The following is a 21,340-nucleotide window of genomic DNA, read 5'->3' as shown; positions in this document are numbered from 1 at the left end:
TTTTTTTTTTTTTTCCTTCAGTTTCTGTAACTAAATGTTCAGGTTGCAAATGAAGGAGAATGACTTGTCATGGACCTGATTTTTGTGAGGTATCTTCTTTATTAGAGAGATCACGATCACCCATGACTTGCAGCATGTTCAGTGTACAATACTAGGTATGGCTCAGACTTGGGCCCAGCTTTTTCATTCATTCATAGTGTTTCTCATCAGGTTTTCTTGCACTTCTGCTTGGGGATTGTAAGACAAGACAGGGTTGTGTACAAGCACTTGAAAGACATTTTACTCACCTTCATATCTTATTTAGATTTTTGTAATAACAAGAGGGATGGTTGCTGTTATAGGGAAGACATCCATTTCAGTCATTTTCTGTAACTGTTTTTCATGCAGAATTGCGTCAAAAACCAAGCTGGTTCTTGGGTCGGAACTGCTCTGTTTTCCTGAGTTTTTATCCAAATTTGTTTTATAAAGTGACACAATACAGTGATTTCTGTGTCCTAAGGTGCTATTTGATTCTAATGTAAAGACTTCTGGTTCATCAGAATTTTTTGTAGCTCTCCCTTGGGATTTTCTATTTAGAGTAACTTAACTTTTCATATTCTGAATAGGGTTCTAGAAAAAAAATGCCAAAAGAAAAAAAATATGATTCTGGTTTTTACTTGAAATTTCCCCTTTAACCTGTTTAACTAACAAGTCTCTTTAATAATAGGAGCCTGACAAGGAGGATTTGGAGGAAGTAAGTAGTAAGGGGACAAGGCTTGTCAGCACCCAGTTTTGAGAGATTGTTTTGCATCAGGAGCATGAACTAAACCTTATTAACTAATGCTTTTCACTATGCTTTGAATTGTGAAGTTTTGAAATTAAATTATCCTCTCGTTAAATTTAATCCCTCCTTTAATCCACTGCTATTTTTGTGGCTGTCTTTTTGACTCCACCTTTTCTGATGGTCACATTTTCCTTCTTTTTTAATAACTGACATGACTGTTCAGAAGTATTTGAAAGCATGCATTTGCAGTGTGGCCATATACATTTGTACCTGCTGCCATACTTTCTAGTTTGAATGCTCCTGGAAGATAATTAAGTATGGGCTTCTTAATTAATGTAGACATTTCTTTAGCTTTTGAGGGGATTGCCAAAAGATATTCTGTTGTGTTGCTGATGCAGTTACCTCCAGCCTGGACTGCATGTTCACCACACTGCTTTATCACTTATTTAAAGGTCTAAGAGATAAAGTGCTTTAGTTTCTTGCCTATTCATATGATTCTTCCCAGTGTGTCTTCTGCAAACTTGGGTCCTTGAGTGGGGGGGCCTGAATAATCTGAAAAAATGCTGTAAAATTTGTGCAGGGTAAAGAATCAAGATAAGTACAAACAAACAAGGTAACAAACGGTGTTTTTTGTGACTGCCTGTTCTGAGGGACCAATAGGAAGTCTTGCCTTCATTGGACATTCCCTATTTTCTGTTTGTTCTGCTCTTTGCTTTGTAAGAAAAAAAACATTTAAAGAATGGGTAAGTTGAGCTGATTCCCTTTTTTGATACTAGGGACTAGATCATGTATCAGGTGTAGAGGCATTACTACCTTTAAGCTTGAGTTTTAGTGATTATTTAGTATCAGCCAGGGTAACTTGAATACTCCAGTTCAATATCATGTACTTGGGACAAGTTTCTTCCCCAAAAATGTGTAGATTTTCTTTAAATGGAGATGTGTACCCAAGTACTAGCTATTTCTTATTTAATAAGAGAAAAATACATTGTTCAGTGGACCACATATAAAGAAATATTTTCTGGCAAATAATCTGAGACTCTTCAATCAACAGGTAAAAGCTCATCAGCTCAATATGTTCAAAACATGGTTAGTAGGAACCCAAAGGGTGGTTGTCATGCATATACTTCTTGGTCATGATGGTTCTCCTTGGGCACTCTTCCACTTCCGTTACCAAAACAAGATTTGATTGTTACCATCACCATTTCACCCTTTGACACAAGCATCGAGAATGGCCATCAAATAACCTCAAGAAAATCATTGAACTCCTTCCTTTCTTATTTAATAGTGGTTAGCATACCTCACTCAGGTAGTGCTGTATGTGGTTGGACAGTGCCAGGCTTTGGTTTAGTTGATTTTTGGATGTTGCGACTTTCTAGCAGATTATGCTTGTATGGTGATTAAATGTTGAACAGAGGAATGCCAAGATACTAAGAAGTCAGAGATGCATGGAAAACGGCAACACGGAAGTATGCTATGTTATGTCAGAAATGGTAGGAGAATAGGGAGACCACAAAGATGTTATGGTGATAGGTGAATAGCGAGATCAATAGTTGGAGGGAAATAGGTGATAAAAATTTGAGAGACAGGAGGATGAGAGTGGGGCAGCTGCCTATTCCATATAGGTACAGAGACGTGTAGATTGGCAGCTCCCTGTACCTCATGCAATGTAGGGTAAGCAGTCCCAATTCAGCCAGCAAATAAGCTTGCATTTTTGTGTGCATTCCTTTTAATTTTAAACCTGAAACCCTAATGCATAAATTAGGAATACATAATTTTTCTCTTCAAGGTGAGGAAATAATGGAAGATAAAACTAGCGTAGCTTACTATTTTTAAAGTTCATTGTTTGTATTAAATACATATTTTCTGGAGCAATCTGATTTATGACTTAAATACTTATGATTGGCATTATAGTGTTGTCCTGCATGTCAGTTCCTGGCTTAGACTCGATGTGTTACTATAATCCTACACAGTTCAGTAAAAGAAACATTTCTAGAGGTGCACCAATACATCGGGTTGGCATCGATATAAGGAAAATTGGCTGTATCAGCGCTCAGGTTTTTTTGGCCGATGTGGCCGATAATGCCACGGATAAATGCCCCTTGCATGTGCACATTTGCAGCACAGCATGGTGGTGGCCAGGAGCACAACCCGACAGTGTGGAGAGCAACTGGGTCCACCTGGTAAGTCTGTTGTGAAGAAAGAGGTGGGAGGGGGCCAGCAGATCAAGGTCTCCTGCAGTGAGGGAGGGAGTGGGGCTAGGGCAGGGATAGGTGCTGGGCCAGGCGCTGTCGAGGTAAGGCTAAGCAGGTGATGGAGCTGCGAGCAGCTCGTCTGGGGGAGGGGTGGGGAACAGGCGGCTCCCACTGCTATGTGCACCCCAGGAGAGCGTGGGGGATGTGTCCCCAGACCTGTGACGGGGGGGCACACTACAGTGAATTTTGGGGTGGCTTCACACCCCTCCCCCCCACACACATACACATAATCTTCTCCCAGTGCTGCTGCCTGCCCCAAGTTCAGCCCAGCTCAGCCCCCATACCAGGAAGAAACTGGTGCTGCCCTGGCCCCATCCTGCAGTGGCAGCTGACCCTCGCCACGCATGGTTCTGGGGACACATGCCCTCCCGGGGTGTGTGCAGCATCAGGAGCTGCTAACCCCTTCTCGTGCACCCTGGACAAGCTGCTTGTGGCTCCATCCTGTCCCCTGCCCTGGCTGTGCAGCACCTGCCCCAGCCCCTGCCCCGCTCCCTCTCTCACTGCAGCGGCCTTGATCTGCCTCACCTCTTTCCTTGCAACAGACTTACCAGCCAAACGCCGCTCGCCATGCTGCCCAGCTGCATATTGGAATTGGATTGGTATTAGCTGATATGGCTCATTAAAAATCAGCCATCGGTCCAAAAATTCTCTGTGGGTGCACCTCTAAAAATTTCTGGGTTTTTTTGGCTTCACTCCCTCACCTTGAAAAATACCTCTTGAAATTATTGTTGCATAATTTTACTATCTTGTACAAAATTTGGTATCAATTAATGGAAGCTGTAGTGCAGGCATAAATACTGTGGGTGCATCTATACAAGGAGTTCAGCTGCCACAATAAAGTTTGGCACAGTTTGTGCAAGAGTTAGCTGCTCCTGTGCACAGCGTTTACACCTGTGCATGGGACCAAATCAATTTGAACCAGGGAGGAGCAGCCTCGGGCTGACAGAGGACCCAGGGTGGGTCAGCCTTGGGCTTGGTGGCGGAGAGGCTGGGGCACAAGAGTGGGCTGGCAGACAACACCCTTGTGCCCCAGCCATCCCCTGTCACAGTCTACGTGTGCCTTTGAGCATACGTAATTATTCCACGATGGGGCGGTACTATGTCCTGACCTACTACCCAATGGTTGAGTTAATTAATTTCCTGAGCCCTAACACATATAGACTGTGACGCTTTACTGCTCAGCTAATTAGTCAACTCTGCAGTAAAATTCGTGTGTAGATGCACACCGTTATGCTAACACACACCTTTAGATAGAGAGGGGTAAAACAATACTTGTCAGACCTCATGTTCTTTGGTAGCAAAAAATTTGAGCATCAGTATACCAATACTGTGTTTAGCATATGTTTGATCTTATACTAGACTTGGGTACTTCCACTTTTTTTGAAAAAAAGCATCAGAAACTTTTGATATTTCATACTCCTAACAGGGGTTTATGTTTTGTTAACCCTATTTGAATTACTGATGTATTGCTTACGAACAGTTGTTGAGCCACAATAATTTTCTGAACAGAAGATTTAAACTTTTAAATGACAAGTCTTCAGTTTTTATTGTATAATGCAATATATTGTGATGATTCGGTATTAAAAAAAGATCAAAGGCTCTTATTGTGCAGAAGGTAAAGTCAGCATTTTAACTTTTGTTGTTTGTTTTGCTCCATATTCTATGCATGATGACGTATTGTTTTTGCAAAAAGTTGATGGCATTTTTACACTATTATTGATTTTCAGGTTCAAGGGACTGCTAGCCTGCTTTTTTTGTATTGTTCTTGAGCTGTTCAAAGTGTAGGCTGCATTTTAATTAACTTTTTGCCTATTAGCAGTCCATGAATCAATTGCATAACATCTCTGTGATATCTATAGAAATGCTTAGGTGAAACAGAATTATTAGGAAACTATTTAATGCATTTTAATGAAGTAAGGAGGCAGAAAAGAAATAAGTATGGTTTTACCAGCAAATGCTCTGCAGCAGACATTCTGAGAGCTGCCTTTGCAGCATTGCTGGCATAGGCAACCATAATCTTATCAGCTCTCTAAATCACTTTTGAAGAAAGATTATATTTATGAAGTTTATAGAAAATCTTAAACTCTTTTGTGTTAATGATTTTTTAAAAGATTTTAGAATCAAATGTTTTGCACAGAAGCAGCCACTAAGTCATTAATAATGTTATGCTAGAGTACTGCTCTTAAAAAAAATGCCCCCTTTGTGTATGTCATACAATGAATTCAATTAAGCTGAGTGGCGTGTGTGTGCTGCCATTTGTCATGATGGATGTTTTGAATCCCGGGAGTAATTAATTTTACAATGCGGGTTAATTGTTTACAAAGGCTGCTATGCACATAATGTACAATTGTTTTAAATTTCCTCACTTTCTTTTCCTAGCTTCACACGCTAATGTCTTTTGAAAATTATAACTTAGAGATATTCCTTTTAAGTTGCAGCAATTTAAATAGTATCACTATATATTCCCATGGCAGCTCACCAAATCTCATCGACAAGGTCACATGGTGAAAGTAGATTGGCTGGACAGACTGACCTTTAGAGAAATAGAAATGATCAATGAGGTACGTCATCATATATCAGCTTTCTAATGGGTTTTTTGGATTTTGCTAGTATGGAAGCCTTGGCTAGCTTGGGAAACTGTAATTCAAATAACTTGCTCTATGTTTCTTTTCTTTCGTGCACATTGAACAAAGTATTCATTCTGTTAACTTACTCAAAAGTTAACTTACTCTTGGATTAATGATGCAAAGATGGATGAAAATAGTCAGCTCTAAATATTAGCTGTCAGTATTAATGTTTTCATTAATTTAAAGATGAAAATAAAAAAGCCAAACTATTTCTAGATTAAGTAAGTAGACAGGGGAAAGGTTTAAAGTCTTATCTTACAATTCTAGAGCAAATATTGTTTGGGTATGACTGACATGGCTTTAAAGTCTTAAAGTGGTCTGATCATCTTAAGAAGAAGAAAAAAATGAAAGTTGTCTCAATAACTTCTCTCAGTATACTTCAACCCATGCAGATTCTATTACATTTACTGTGCTCTAATGGACTTAAATCATTTTGTTCTAAATTTTGCTGGCTTGAGCAAAAAAATAGTGCGTTTACATACTCAAGTCCAATGCCTTTGTTTTTAACTTATGGAGTAACTGTCCCCAGTTCAGGAGACAAATAGGATAGAAGTTATCCTACTACTCTGTCCATTTTATTCTGTAACTAACACATGGAAATGTAGAAAAAAAACACTAGGGGTAAGGATCTTTTGTTCCTGAGCAGTGCTTGTATCACTGAACTAAACATATTCTTTTTGGGAATGCCTAGCAAATGGCTTGGTGATTAGGGCATACTGTGGGGAGTATAAGATAACAGTTTGAACCTGTTCAGAGTAATAGAGACCAAAAGTCTAGGTCTCCACTCCCTGAGTAAGTGCCCTAACCAGTAGACCAAAGGTATCCAGCTGGTATCCCACTCCTGCCCCGCTGCTGCTTCCCCTCCATCACTGGCTGCAGCCAGTGTTGCTGAGTTCCCACTCCCTCCCTGCCTCTTGCCTCCTGCTGCTGCTTCTTGCCCTTGGCCCAGGGGACCTGGCAGTATGGCACACAGCACAGAGAGCTGAGGATGAATCTGAAGCTACAGGTGTGCAGGGGACTGCACATTGCAGTGATGAAAGGTATACATGGTATAGCGGTGAGGGAGTGCCCATATGGGTACATGGTACAATGAAGGAGGGGGCTGGAGGAGCTGTGTGCCTTGCCATTTTTGTGAACTTCGGGTTCAGGCCCAAGAATGTGAGTTGTCTTAGTACAATTTGTGACTAGAAGACGTGTAGATGAAGCAAAACTTCCTCTGGAAATCATTTAGACATGAGCTTCTAGTGCAACTCCTTTAACTTGGCTCTTTCACTGGATCATCTAAACAATCCCCATCTGACTTCATGTGAATGTTTGTCATGAAGCATGGATTTCAATTCAGAATATCAGAGAAAGCTGGTATCTTTTAAGTAGTTATCTGAAATTGTAAACTGAGTAATTGTCACAACAGTAATTGCTGATAATCATCAGTTGCAGCACAAAGGAAATATTTATTACTTCTAAGGAAATGCTTAAGATAGTTCTTTAACAAACCATCCACATCTATCATCTTTTTCTTTCTTTCTTTTTAGAGGGAGAAACGAAGTTCTAATTTTATGTACTTGATGATTGAGTTTCGTTGTGTTAAGTGCGATGATAAAGAATATGGAATAGTTTACTATGAAAAGGTATGTGTCTTGCAGTTTTTATGATCTTTAAAAAGTGAGCCATGCACCAAAAATTGACAGGTTTTCCTGCTGAGATGAAATATTCTGTGGCAAGATAACAGCAGACAGCTGTCACTGGCAGCTGTTTATGTACATACAAATCAAATAGTATAGCAACAACAAGATTACAGACGTCAATCATTCATCCAGTGTGGTTCAGAATTACAGAATTTAGTAAGAGTGAGTGATTAAAAACTTTTTGATGTATTGTTTCCCAAATAATCAAGTAGTACTTTCAGGGAGACTCTAGGTAAAGTTAGTTCTTGGGTTAGGAGGGAGAGAGATCCATCTGGATCATCCGACTTCAGAAAAGATTGACTACTTAAAATGTTGCACAAGAGCTGGGGAAATGGACCCATTCTCTTGTCCAAGCAAATAACGGAGACTTACTTTGCGTGCCTCCATGTTGCGTGTAATGGTCCGAAAACATTATGATCACTCCAGCAGAAAGGTGTTATAGTAAGAGGAGAAAACCTTTTGCTTTGTTATATAACAGTATCTTACATGAATGTGGCATTTTGCACGTAAGGATTTCAGGCTAAATTACAGACACTCAAAAGTAGCCTGTGAAGTAAGCAAGCATTCTTATTCTAATTTTCCATATAGAAAGATCAGTGTATAGAGAAGCCAGATATTACATCTGATAAAGGGCTTAGGCATCTAGCTGTTTCCTAACCTTAGAGATGCTTTCTCTCTCTTTCATGGAGAATTACTACACTCTGGGTTTTTTTCTGCTTTGCATTTGGGCGATATCACTTGAGTACAAGTGTGGAAGTTGACAAAAATGGGTTTTTACTACCTGGATAAGTTTCCTTGAACTGGGACCTGAACCTTGTAGTGTTTGGTATGGGCTACAGAACTTCCTGTTACCACTGGGAGGAAGGATGCAAGAATTTTTAAAAAACAGAAGATACTGGTCTAAATCTGAGGACACACATTTTATTTTGTTTATCGAAGGTCAGACTTCCTTTTTGAAGCAGTCTGAAATTCCAGTGGCACCTTGCTTGCCAGGCAGATTTTGGTTGGCAACTTGTTTTGTCCTCCTGACAGCTCATCCTCCTAGCTCAGTGACATTTCTCTTGTATCCTGCCCCAGCATCTGAAACGCCAAGACTTTCAGGATTTATGGCTGTGGAGCAGTCTGTCTGTTTACCTGTCTGGAAGCCGAGGCTCTGTTTTGTCACGGAGAATTAGTACACTCTTGTTTTCTTTCTGGTTTTCAATAACATCAAATTTTGAAGTGCCCAGATCCTCTAAAATAGAATTACTCTGCACAAATCTGCAAACAAGCCTTTTCATTTGAAGCATGACCAAGAAATACAATCTGGGATAAAATAATTTACTAACCATTGTTGCTATGTTTTAATGGCATATTTAATTGGAACCTCTTATGTTAGGAAAAACTGGGAGACAATGTGGGTAGGTATCTGTTTTCGCTTTCAGGTTCGACATTCCATAGAAATCAAAAGAATGGCTATTAACATCCTTCCAAAGAAGCCTGAAAATAGGGATGGAAAAACTGTATGTGGACTTTTTGGGAGTTGCACCAGTGTAAATTGAGAATCATTTAAATCAGCAGAGTTCCACAGACACAAAATGGTGCAAGATTCAGAGTCAACGTACTGGCAGATTTCCCAAAAGATGTAACCTGAGCACATAAGTGCATGAAACAGATAATTAAATGGGCTGCTCTTCTGCAGAGTGATGAGATGATTGGGTAATAGGACATTTGCAAATTGCAGTTAATTAAAATTTTAAGGACTTGTTTTTTGGGAAACAGCTTTTCAACAGGTGCTTGACCCATTTTCTGGCAGCAGTGGAAAACAGTTCATAAGTTAGTGCTTGTCTTCTCCAGCTTGTCATGCTTCCAATTACAGTATAAAGATCACCAATCCAGTATATTGAATCTAATGAAACTAGGCTCTGTTGTCACCTGTCTGTGACTGATAGTCTAAGTGAAGATTACTTGTCACACTTGTGTTGATAAATTTGTGCTTTCATGTTTACTGAGAACCCACCTGTTAAACAGTAACTGATAGAATCCGGGATTCTCTGACTCAACACGTAATTACTACATGTAAAGTCAAGTGGCAAACTCACATAATTCTGATAGGGTTTTCAAGATGTGAGAAGTAGCAATCTGCAGGTAGCTGGAACATGGCTTTCATGTCTCCTGTCGGGTGTAAAGATTGACTGAATTTCCAAATGCAAGCATCTTTTGTCTTTAAGGAAAGCTGGCCTCTGTTAGGAGAGTTTATCTCTGTATATAGGCTTCAAACAAATACACAGGCGGTTTCCATGCCACATCCATTTTTAAAGGAATTATTCACTTGGAGGATTTTTCCCTGTTTTTTACAATTGTTTTTCTTAGTTTCTTCACTACTGTATGTCCATTAGGTGGAGATCCTGGACTTTGGAAGGCTGTTTAGTGTGTCAGTATTATAAGAGTGGGTAAAATTGCTAATATTGTTAGGCCTTGTACAGACATTTAGTTTCTCCTGGGGGAGTTGGTCTCCCAGGAGAAGCCACAAGTCTACAGATGTGTTCAGGCTTTTTCTCCTAGAGTGAAAATGTCTGGTCCAGGAGAAAAATAACTGGGTAATGAGTAGGGTGAAATCACTCCTTGGAGAGTTTCTCTTGGAGAGCAAGTGTCTGTATGTACTGTGACTTCTAGAAGAAGTCAGCATGCCAGTCCCCACCCTCTCCCTCTTGTCCCTAGGGATATGGCATGTTGTTTGCTGGACTCTGTTGCTCTGCAGAACACACACCACTTCACAATCCCCACGTTGTGCTGCAGGGAAACCCAGGCTGATCTTGGGCTGTCTGGGTGAGCCAGCTGTGGCTGCCCTAGTCTCCTGGGCAAATACATGGCACCAGTGCATAAGGGAACCTGTAGAGATGCATGCATAGCCCCCCGCCTGCAGTATTAGCACTGCAAGCTCTCCACTCTTCAGGGCTTCACAATGCGAATGGCTATACATTTGGCTTTCAGTAAGTTTTGCTACTCGGAGAGCATACCTTGGAAAATTTTCCCGGAGCATTTGAACATGTGCATGCAACCTTAGTCTGCAAACTGATGACCTTGTGTCCAGAGCATTTCAAGTAGGCTGTTTTTGAAATATATCTAACCCCAATAATATAATTTGGCCCATGAAAACAACGAGAGAACTTGGCTGATTTGCATTTTCTCGTTACATTTTATTCTATAATATATGTAAATGGGAAGACAGACCTGCATTTTTCTCTCTCTCTTCTCTCTTTCTTTATCCATCAGTATAGCAGACCTCAATTTTGGGTGGGGTTTTTTCCCTCAGTGTTGAATAGCATTAGCTGAAATAACAAGGAAAAAAGGTTAGTCTTTAGGTTTTAAATCTCAGTGTTTAGTCTCAGTGCTATGTAAACATCTCAGTGTTTTAAATCATTAAAATACTGAGTTTCACTTCTCTGTCTATCCCTGTACCAGTATCTTGAGAGATTTCTTGCATAGTGGCATAAAGGTATCAACCTTAAATTGTATAGTTTTGATTGTTGCCTTTTTTCCATGCAATTTGACAGGATTAAACAGGACTCAAGATGCTTGCTCTTTTGACTCATAACTTTTTTAAATCGTTAACTGACATGAAGATCAAACATCAGTTATTAGGCTGGGCTTAACATCATCCACAACTCTCTGTATTTTCCTTAGCTAGAAAGTATTATTTAGAGCGTGACTTGTCAGAATTGTGATGGTAAATATGGCACCTTGAAAACCACAGAAAGCTAATAAGTACAGCGAAAGAGCCCTCCTGTGTATGCTTGGTTTGCTGGCACAAAGAGAAGCTTTTACTATAGTCAGCAATGCCGAATCAATATATCTGTAGGAAGAGGAGCTGTATGATAGTTTGTCTCTCTCATTATCCACAGAACTGCCAGCTGTGTTTCATTCCAAGATAGGGGTAAAGTATGAAGCAGAACAAACACAGCACTTGTTTTGGATCAGACCTGTTCTTGGAGTCAGTTGTGGAAAGAAGAAAAGCGAGCCTGCAAGATAAAGGCTTTTTGAGTCCCCTTTATGACTACACCCCTTTATCGTTGTCAATGAAAAATAATCCCTTTAACTAGAGCTTGTTGAAACTCAGAATTCTGAGTCCATGGGAAGCTTGACACTTAAAATTTTGTCATGGACTGGGCTGAAATATAAGTTTCCCAGACACAAGAAGCAGACAAAAGAACTGTTTCAAAAATTATTAAGTAACTTCATGAAAATGCTTCCTTTGTACTTTTAATACTTAATCATAAAAATGAAGCGTGTCAGATGTAGGTAAGCGTTGATGTCTTTCCAGGCAACATTATAGTTTCATTGCATCAGCATTTTGTGATGGAAATTGTTTCATTAGAGAAATTTTGACCTCGTGTGCTCTTAAAAATTTAAATCTCTTGGTTGAGTAGTTTGAGCTGACTTATTCTTGAAAAAACCATAAATTAAATATCTCCCTAAATTCTGGCATCTGTTTTCCCTCATCCCCTCTGATACCACTTAATGGCAGCTTCTCTAGAAATTATAGAGGGAAATTGTAACAGTTTTGAGATTTAAAGATCTGATCTGATGCTCTTTCTAACAGAGCGCACTGTGATAAACCATCGCAATTTGAAATCCTATGCTAATTTCAAAGTAAATGTTCCATAATGCATATTATCCTTTTCTTATATTCTCTACATTTAAGCAATGCATTCTGCCTTTCTGTCGATCGCATGCAACAGGTACACTAAAAAAAGAAAGAAAAAAAAGGAAACAACTGAACTGAATGATAGGAAGGAAAACAAGTCAGACTTCTGCTCTAATTTTTGGTTCAAACACTTAATTCTCCTTAACTTTCCATCCCATGGAAAGTCATAATCTCTGAGGTACAGCACAGGACTCATCTCTCTTATAGATCAGGAGGCAGCCTAGATAAGTACAGTCTGCAAAGATGGGGGAACCATTGCATGTGGACTGCTCGGTATGGAGAAGGGGCAGTGTACACTTTTGAGATTGTTACATGCTCCAAATTGATGAACTTTTACGTTTGGCTGGCTTGGAGGTATTTTCAAGATGGGTCACTTAAGATGTCCTTAAATATTTTGGTCACAGTCCCTGAAAATTCTACTTATAAACAGTGGAAATTAGAAGTCTGCTTGGTGTTTATAGACGGTCCCATCACAGACGCATCCTAATGATGAACGTTTCTATCTTTTTCTTCACTAAAATGCTGATGAGTTTAAAAAAAAAAAAATTTAATATCTCCAGATACGACACATCAGCATATGGCTTTATCCTCCTGTGTCCTTTTTCTTTTTATCTTCTGAGCTTTATAAAAGGAAGCTAGAACAATTCCTTTCTATATTTTCTTACCCCTTATGCCCTTTGATGGTTTAATTGCTTTGCATCTTTTTTCCTTTGAATATAGACAACAATAAGTTGGCATGCCACTTTTGTTTAATCATCTGAGGCATTTAGTGTGCTTTTGATTTATCTTGTCATCCAGGATGGTGATGAGTCATCTCCGATTTTAACAAGCTCCGAGATTGTTAAAATTCCAGATCCACAGATGTCTATGGTAAGTAATTTTCCTTGCAACACAATCAATATTGTAACAATGCTTGTGCTGTGAAGCTTTTATAAATGAAAAACTTTTGAATATTATATCTGATGGTCTTCAGTAGTTTAAATTACAGTACACAAAGAGTGTAGGTTGTAGCCGTGCTGGTCTAAGGACATTGGCAGACTCTTCCTCTGCCTGACAAAGAAGAATTGTACCCAAAAGCTTGCAAAGAAGAGTTTTTCCAACTATTTGGGTTGGTCTAATAAAAGATACTGGATTTACCCAAAGAACCTTGTCTACCACTACACACAGAGCTTTCAAGAAAGCCTGCTGATTACAAGTTAAGGTTTCACTGTTGAAGCGATTTATTTTAACAGTATGTTTAAAATGTAAAGTTCGGTAAGGTAATAAACTCTTAAAGTAGCGTTTCTGTGATAAGGGAAGGAGAGAAACAAGTTAGAGACAAGGTGAGGATGGGGAAGGAGTACATTAGTGGAGTAGAGAGGTGGGTGAGGACATAGGTTAAAACAGCACAGAGAAGTAGAGAACTATTGCAGAACTAAAGATACGCAGTTTAAATCTCGCGCCAGGTTGTTTAGTTTAGGTTAAACCTTGTTTTTCCCCTCCACTTTCTTACCTTTGGTCATTTTGTGTAGGCAGCCCCCAACTAAATTTCTGCAAAAAGTGTCCATCATTATGAATGTCATTTTACTGGCATTGGCAACATCCGACTCCCTAGCACAAGCGGGTTTCTTCTGATGGTTGTTCCAAGTGATCACATCAGCCTAAAACAGCTGGGAATTGTTCTGAGAGTTGTGAAAACTGTGGCTGTTGGAATTATTGTGCTGTTACTCCTCCTGCTATGGACACCACTTCAGTTGAACTGATATTATCAATACAGAAACTGTAGATGGCAAAATCTGGGGTACTGTTTTCAAAGTGCCTATCACATTTAAGCCCAGTCTCTAAATCATAGAAATATAGATTGGAACACTTGCATTTTCTATAGGGATACTGACGATAATTAATGCAAAGACAAGAAATGATTTTAAGTGCCATTTTGAGTCTAAAATAATATCATTTATATGGAATAAAAATAGCATATTCTGTAAATGGCTTTTTTAATCAGTATATCCAGACATACTGTAGTTATGAATTTTAACCAAGTAATACATTATTCAGGACATTATTGAGTCTGGTAGACAGTTTCATTTTGATATTTTTTTTATGGAATTAAATATTTATTGCTGCTGACTTATTCACTTTCCTTAGGAGAACTTAGTGGAAAGCAAACATCACAAGCTGGCTCGCAGCTTAAGAAGTGGACCTTCTGATCATGATCTCAAGCCTAATGCAGCTACTCGCGACCAACTTAACGTAAGTTCATTTAGTTTGAGTAGCTTGTCTGTGAAAAATGCCACTTAATTTTAGCGGGTGACGTGGTGTCAATGTACTGATCATTAATACGTTAATTAGTGGATACATTTGCATGTTGTCAATATGAGAGCTGCCCATTTGTGAGCCAGCCTACTCAGCTATAAATTACAAAAAATCATTCATCTGATGACTTTCTGAAATGCATGAATGGTATTACTTGAGTTTTAGATGTATGGGAGTTCATGTACTACTCATGCATCAGTGCATCTTGAATTAAGTGGCATTTTCGATAGTTTTGACAGAGAGGTTTTTGGGCACTTTCATCTCTAAGGCTAACTCACGAAACTTCATGTTAAACTTTGTTTTTATGGTAGACTGGGTAGCAGACTGGCTCAAGGGTCGCACTCAGGGAGTGGTGGTGGATGGGGCGGTGTCAACCTGGAAAGATGTGGGCAGTGGAGTCCATCAGGGCTCAGTTCTGGGGCCGGTGCTGTTCAAAATCTTCATCAGTGATTTGGATGAGGGGGTGGGAAGCACTCTGTCCAAATTCGCCAATGACACAAAAATATAGGGTGAAGCTAACACCCTGGAGAGGAGGAACCAGATCCAGGCTGACCTAGACAGGTTGAGGAAGTGGGCAGAGAGCAACAGGATGCAAGTCAATAAGAACAAGTGCAAGGTGCTGCATCTAGGGAGGAAAAACTGCCATCATACCTATAGGCTGGGGGGCGACCTTCTCAGCAACACTGAGGCAGAAGGAGATCCTGGAGTGACTGTTGACTCCAGGATGAACATGAGTCATCAATATGATGTAGTTAGCTAAACGTGGATCTGTAGGTACTTCACAGACAGGTCCAGGGAGGTGATTCTCCCTCTCTATGCAGCACTGGTCAAGCCACAGCTGGAGTACTGTGTCCAGTTCTGGATGCCACAGTTCAAGTAGGATGCGGACAACCTGGTGAGGGTCCAAAGAAGAGCCACTCATCTGATTAGAGGCCTGCAGGGAAGGCCCTACGAGGAAAGGCTAAGGGACGTTAGCCTCTTCAGCCTCTCCAAGAGAAGGCTGAGAGGGGACCTTGTGGTGGTGTACAAATTCATAAGGGGAGAGCAACGTGAAGTAGGCGACGATCTGTTCACCAGGGCACCCCCTGGAACAACAAGGAACAATGGCCATAAGCTACTGGAGAGAGGGTTTAGACTGGACATTAGAAGAAAGTTCATCACAGTCTGGGTTTGCCAGGATCTGGAGTGGGCTTCCAAGGGAGGTGGTGCTTTCCCCATCCTTGGGGCATCTTCAGAAGGAAACTGGACAGGCCCCTGGCTGGGGTCACATGTCCCCAGGTTTGGTGACCCTTTTCTTGCCTGCCAGGGATAGGGGTCAGACTAGATGGCCCACTGAGGTCCCTTCTGACCCTAGAATCTATGAATCATTGATGTAATATATGGAAGGTCTCCATTCTTTTCTCCTTTGTTTGATGGCCTTTGTCTGTCAGACTCCAGTGAGAGAAGCTAGGTGTTTAACTGGTATTTAGTTTAAAGATACGCAGTTCAAATCTCACTGTCAAAGCCCTTGCTGCTTCTGCAGACCTGAAGAGGAATATTTTGTGCCTGAAAATTTGTCTCCAAACTATACAGTTGGTCCAATGAAAGACAGAGGATCAGAGGAAAGTAGGCCTGGAAGAGACCTCGTAAGGTCATTTAGTGCAGTTCCCTACTCCAGGAAGGAGCATCCCTGACTAAACCATCCCAGCCAAGTGTCTGTTTAACCTACTCTTGAAAACTTCCAAAGATGGGCCTTCCTTAATTGCTCTAGATAGTCTGTTACAATGCTTGGCCGCCCTCATAGTGAGAATGTTCTCCTAATTTCCAACTTAAATTTCACCTGCTACAGCTTGAGGCCATTGCTCCCTGTCCTGATCCCTACAGTCATACCAAAAAGTCTTTCTCTGTCTTCTCTATAATTGTTCTGCAGGTATTTGAAGACTGTTTTTAAATCCCCTCTTAGTCTTCTCTTCTCCAGACTAAATAGCCCTATGTCTTTTAGCTGTTCCTTGTAAGCCTTGCTTCCAACCATTTTTGTTGCTTTGCGCTGTGTTGTTTCCAGTCTGTTCATGTCCTTGAATAGTGGGGCCCAAAACTAGACACAGTACCCCACATGAGATCTCACCAGCATTGAAGGGAGGAGAAAAATCACATCTGTTGATTTTCAAGCGACTTTCCTGTTAATACAACCTAGCATACTGTTGGCTTTTTTTTGCAAGACTACACTGTTGGCTCATATTCACTTTATGGTCCACTGTAACCCCTAGGTCTTTCTCTGCAGTACTGCAGCCTAGTTTCAAATTCAGGACTTTGTACTTGTCCTTGCTGAATCTCATCTGAGTGATTGTGGACCATTTCTCCAGTCTATCCTGGTTATTCTGGATCTTAGCCCTACCCTCTAGAGTATCTGCACATCCACCCAACTTGGTGTTATCTTCAGATATATTAAACATACACTCAGTTTCATCATCAAAATCACCAAAGAATACCACTAAAAAAAATCCCTTCCTTCTCTCATTTCCTGGACCATTAGGGCTGCAATGCTTCAACTTTACTATAGTCGGCTGTGTTATCATTATGCCACTTCATTTCACTGAATTCAGCTAAATAGATAAATAGATAAAATATCTGCTTTTTAAAATTATTTTGTGTATTTGTGTAATTATTTTAATAGATCATAGTGAGCTATCCACCAACAAAGCAACTTACTTATGAAGAACAAGATCTAGTCTGGAAGTTCAGATACTATCTTACTAATCAGGAAAAGGTAAGTTGAATTACTCCTCATGCACTCTTAATACAGGAAGGTTAACATAGTTCATTTTCAGCTGCTTCTTTACATGCTGTGCCTTTATAAAGGGGTGGCAACCTTAGTGAATCAATGGAGTCAATAAAGATGCTTTTTACTGTTGGTACAGGTATAGCAGTAAAGACTGAGCTTCATTTTTTTATAATCATGTCAAAGAATGCTTTTATAACCATCTCTTTCTTTCAGTTCCCAGTGGATTATTTAAAATGCATTTCTGCCAAGCCTTTTATCTTAACTTCACTTTTCTTTGGTGAAGTAAAATTTTACACACATTACAAGACATAGGCTTGTATAACCTAGTTAATGGGCCATGGACTTAAGCACTTTGGAGTTGAATAACAATAGTAATTAAAAAGGAAAATAACCTGTATTGATTATCTCTTGAATAATATTGAATTCGCTCTAATTAATATCTGTACTTTTAGTCTTGTATGAAGTCCCAGGAAATTTAACTGGAATATACTGAAACATTCAGACTTACAGATTAAAATGATCAATTCCAGTAGAAAGTATTCATCAATTAAACAAGGCTGAAGCTTATACTACAGTCTTAGTATATCTGGTTTTTTTTGTGGCTTTTTTTATATGATCCATAGCAGCCAAGAGCCTAAATTTTTAGAGCTGCAGAGCAATTAAATAGGTACTTTTCTGGGTGGAGATAGATTTGAGCATGCACTTTAAGTACATGCCAAAGTGGCTTGTTAAATCTGCACATCCTTTTTCCAAGTATGTTCCTCTCTCACTTCCCCTTCCTCTCAGTAGAAGATGATAAAGATTATTCATTGATGCTAGTGATTTGAACATGGGCAATAGCGTACTAAAAATTTACTCCAGTCATGAAGGGATAACTCTTAAAAGGTGGGTCAGGAAAACTTGACTTGTCCCATTTGGTTCGCTATACTTTTGGTTTTTGCTTCCATTGACACCATTGTTTCTTTTCAGTAGTGGATATTGTATATAAAAGAAGGAAGTGGTTAATTGGCTTTGTCATTCTCTTCAGGTTTCTATGAAAGGTGTCCTGGAAAGCATTAGATTAGTTCAGAAGAGGCCTGCGTTATTGCAGTGAAGCATTCGTTCTTCATGCCAATATGTCGTACACTTTCCTGTCAAGGTCCAGAAGAACCAAGTCTCTCTTACATGCTTTAGAGAAAGGAGCATTTAAAATAGCATGAGCATTGATTCGATAAAACAGCTCAGTTAATATTTTGGGTCACCCGAAAGTTGGGTTTTTTAAAGCAAAGTTTTTTGTAAGTTATATTTTAGTCAGAAAGATGAAGTCTCTGTAATACAACACAGTGGGTGCGTCTGCACAAGACGCTTACTGTGCATTAGCCTAATAACACTGCAAGGTAGTGTGTCACAGCAAAAACTGCTAATAGCCTACTGTGCAATGTTATTAGGCTAGTGCACAGTAAGTGTCACTAAATAACCATGCTATTGCACAGTAACTTTAGGTACTGCTCATTTAGTTAGTACTTTATTAAGGAAGTACTAAACTAAATGTATGGTATCTAAATTGCATTAATGAACATGTAGACCTGCCCAATCTGTGTTTAAATACACATTAATATGTAAAACAGAGATTTCCAATTAGCAGTGGAGCTGGATTTCAAGCAAGTATAGAACTTTATGGGAGTGGGGTGAGAAACTTGTAAAAAGATTTAGAGGTTTAAGCAAGTATTTGAGTCGTTTTGAAATTTAGTTTAGTTTCTCTTACATGTGAAGGAAATGAAATGTTCCAAACAAGTGTAGACTGTGAAATTGCTTTAATCAGTTTGTTTCAGGTTTCCGGAGAGGTCGGTGATGAAGTGCGCTGTATGAATCTCAAACCCAAGCATACTGAAAAGTGTTCATGATAACTTTTGAGGAAAGTAAAATACTGGAGCTAAAACAGCAGGACCAAGGAACTATTTCCGTAAATGTTTAAGTAAAATATTTAGAAACCAAGTCTGTTTCTTCAAGTTTTCAGAGTTCTGTGAGTTAGAATATTATGGTTCTAACACAGCCTTTTTCTAGGGGTGATGTAATTATAAGGAGTTCTTTCCTGAAGTGTATCTATAAACTTTATGATAATTACTGGGAATTGAATATACTCATTGGGAAGAGAATAGTTTGAGCTTGTGATTACTGCTAGAGAGGATAACATTTCCTAGTAGTATAACACCTAATTAAGCTTCAAAACACCTATAAAAAAGTACATTCATATTAACACCTGTGTCTTACAGCTGCAAAGGCAATGGGGACTCAGACTGTGACTTGTTTAAAATGTGTTGTAGGTACACTGGTTTAGGTACATGTACAGGACCTAATTCTGACCCTTCATTTGTGTAGTCCCTAATAGTGTGTGGTTGACATTGGATTCCGTATTCACTTTTGTAATAACCTTGTTTTTTCCCCAAAAGTTTGCCACTACAAATTAGACTGCAGCCATTATGTGCACCTGAGAAAGTGACTAAGGCAGAATTAATGCTAAATGTGTTCCACCATCCATTCATGCTTCCCTAGCAAATGCAACTGTGTAGATGAGACTGAATGTGGAATGGAGCTAATGAACGACGTGGCATAGGTTTCCTGGGAGGGCGTGCTCTATTTTTCAATACAAAGTATCTTAAAAAAAATCTCTTTTGAATATGTTCCTTTAGTAAAAATATGAATGTGACCATTGTATGGCTAATTTTTATTTATTTTTTATTTGTGGAAATATTCAGCCATGTTGGCAGCATACCATATACAGCTGTTATGCTGGTAAATATGGCATAGGCAAATACCTTGCAAATCAGATCTTCTGAAATAAATTACACTTAACAGCTTACTTTCTCTCGTTATGCCTAGGACCCAGCAATGTAACTGTAAACCACTTGACCTGTTAGAGTTTGTTGTTGACCAACTCCACGTGTTAAAGGGAAAAGTCCTGTTAATGCAGTTAAATGTAATGGGTCAACTTACAATAATGCACTTTATTTAGGGTTATGTAAATATATTTGAAATCAAATTTGATTCAACATCTGGAGTTAGTGTAACTTTTTAAATAATCCAGTTAACCTTTTTTTTTTTTTTTTTTAAGAGGTGCTCAAAACTAGTCACTTTTTTAATCTTATTTTTTTAGGCTTTAACTAAATTTTTGAAATGTGTCAACTGGGACCTACCTCAAGAGGCAAAGCAAGCGTTGGAACTGTTGGGCAAGTGGAAGCCAATGGATGTGGAGGACTCTCTGGAGCTTTTGTCGTCTCAGTTCACCAATCCGACAGTGCGGCGATACGCTGTAGCCAGGTTGCAACAGGCAGATGATGAGGTATTGAAGTAATAGGATTGTTATGTGGATGTCCTTTACTGTGATCATAAGAAAAATGAAACCTTAATAGAATAACATCTGAAATCTTTTTAGCTCCAAATCAAAATGTCCTTCTGAACCAGACTCCTTGTCAAAGGAAGACAGTATTAGGATTGCCTGAGACTTACAAAACCTAATTTTGAAGCAAGCAGATTCATGCCAAAAACAATGTTTTCTTATAATTAGGGACCTGCTTAAACCGCAGCAAAATGAAGGTTTTTTTGCAACCTGTTCACAGCTTGTGAGTACAGAATGTCTGCAGTGTTAGCTAAAACCTGAGTATATACAATATTTACTCAAATCCAAGGTCGTATGACTGCTGAAGCTCTGGCTCCAGCACAGTCCTGAGCTCATGGTCACAGTTGCAGCCGCAGCTGCTGCAAGCCCCACAGCTGCCGGGGCCGGGGTCTGAGCCAGAGTTGCTACTGCTGCAGCTCCTGCTACCTGGCTGGGAGGGGCTAGAGCCAGAGCCACAGTGTGCTCTGTGCCCCAGGCCAGATTAGGACTAGCAGTGGTTGCGTAACTAAGGGTAAATCAGGGCTGGGGATAGGTGTTGGAGATGGTTAGGCTGCTTGACTTTCCTGGCACTGCTGCCTGCCATTGCTTGCCTCCCTGCTGCTACTTTCCCTGCTGTAGCAATGGGGAGGTGGATTAATTTTAAGACAGCCTTCCAATAATTAGATTCTAGGCATAGAAAATTATAACACATTTATTAATTTTCCATGTATAGTAAAAGCTGCATTATCCAGCACTTTACCTTCCAGAAATCTCTATTAACTGGCATCTGTCATAGATGGCATCTTGCCGTTTGGAACGCTGCCGAGTGGCGTCGCTAGCGGCAGTCTCAGCCACCATTGTGATTGCATTGAGCTTGTGCTGTGACTTATTTGCTGAATATTGCTGAATATCTCA

At 39.7% G+C, this 21,340-nt stretch overlaps 1 protein-coding gene across 2 annotated transcripts in view; it reads left to right on the top strand.

Moving 5' to 3' along the window:
• The window catches only part of PIK3C3 (phosphatidylinositol 3-kinase catalytic subunit type 3), a 132,863-nt gene that overhangs the window by 13,805 nt on the left and 97,718 nt on the right, over window positions 1–21,340 (top strand). For both annotated transcript variants that reach the window (XM_019531826.1, XM_019531827.1), the window contains exons 5-10: window positions 5,490–5,576; window positions 7,175–7,270; window positions 12,813–12,884; window positions 14,142–14,246; window positions 16,963–17,055; window positions 20,204–20,389. In XM_019531826.1, coding sequence (XP_019387371.1) covers window positions 5,490–5,576; window positions 7,175–7,270; window positions 12,813–12,884; window positions 14,142–14,246; window positions 16,963–17,055; window positions 20,204–20,389 — 639 coding nt within the window. The remainder of the gene's footprint in view (window positions 1–5,489; window positions 5,577–7,174; window positions 7,271–12,812; window positions 12,885–14,141; window positions 14,247–16,962; window positions 17,056–20,203; window positions 20,390–21,340) is intronic.

The sequence above is a fragment of the Crocodylus porosus genome, unplaced genomic scaffold (genome assembly GCF_001723895.1).
Source record: "Crocodylus porosus isolate Cpor-Errol unplaced genomic scaffold, CroPor_comp1, whole genome shotgun sequence".
Lineage (NCBI taxonomy): Eukaryota > Metazoa > Chordata > Crocodylia > Crocodylidae > Crocodylus > Crocodylus porosus.
This window is presented reverse-complemented; position numbering and strand designations above follow the sequence as displayed.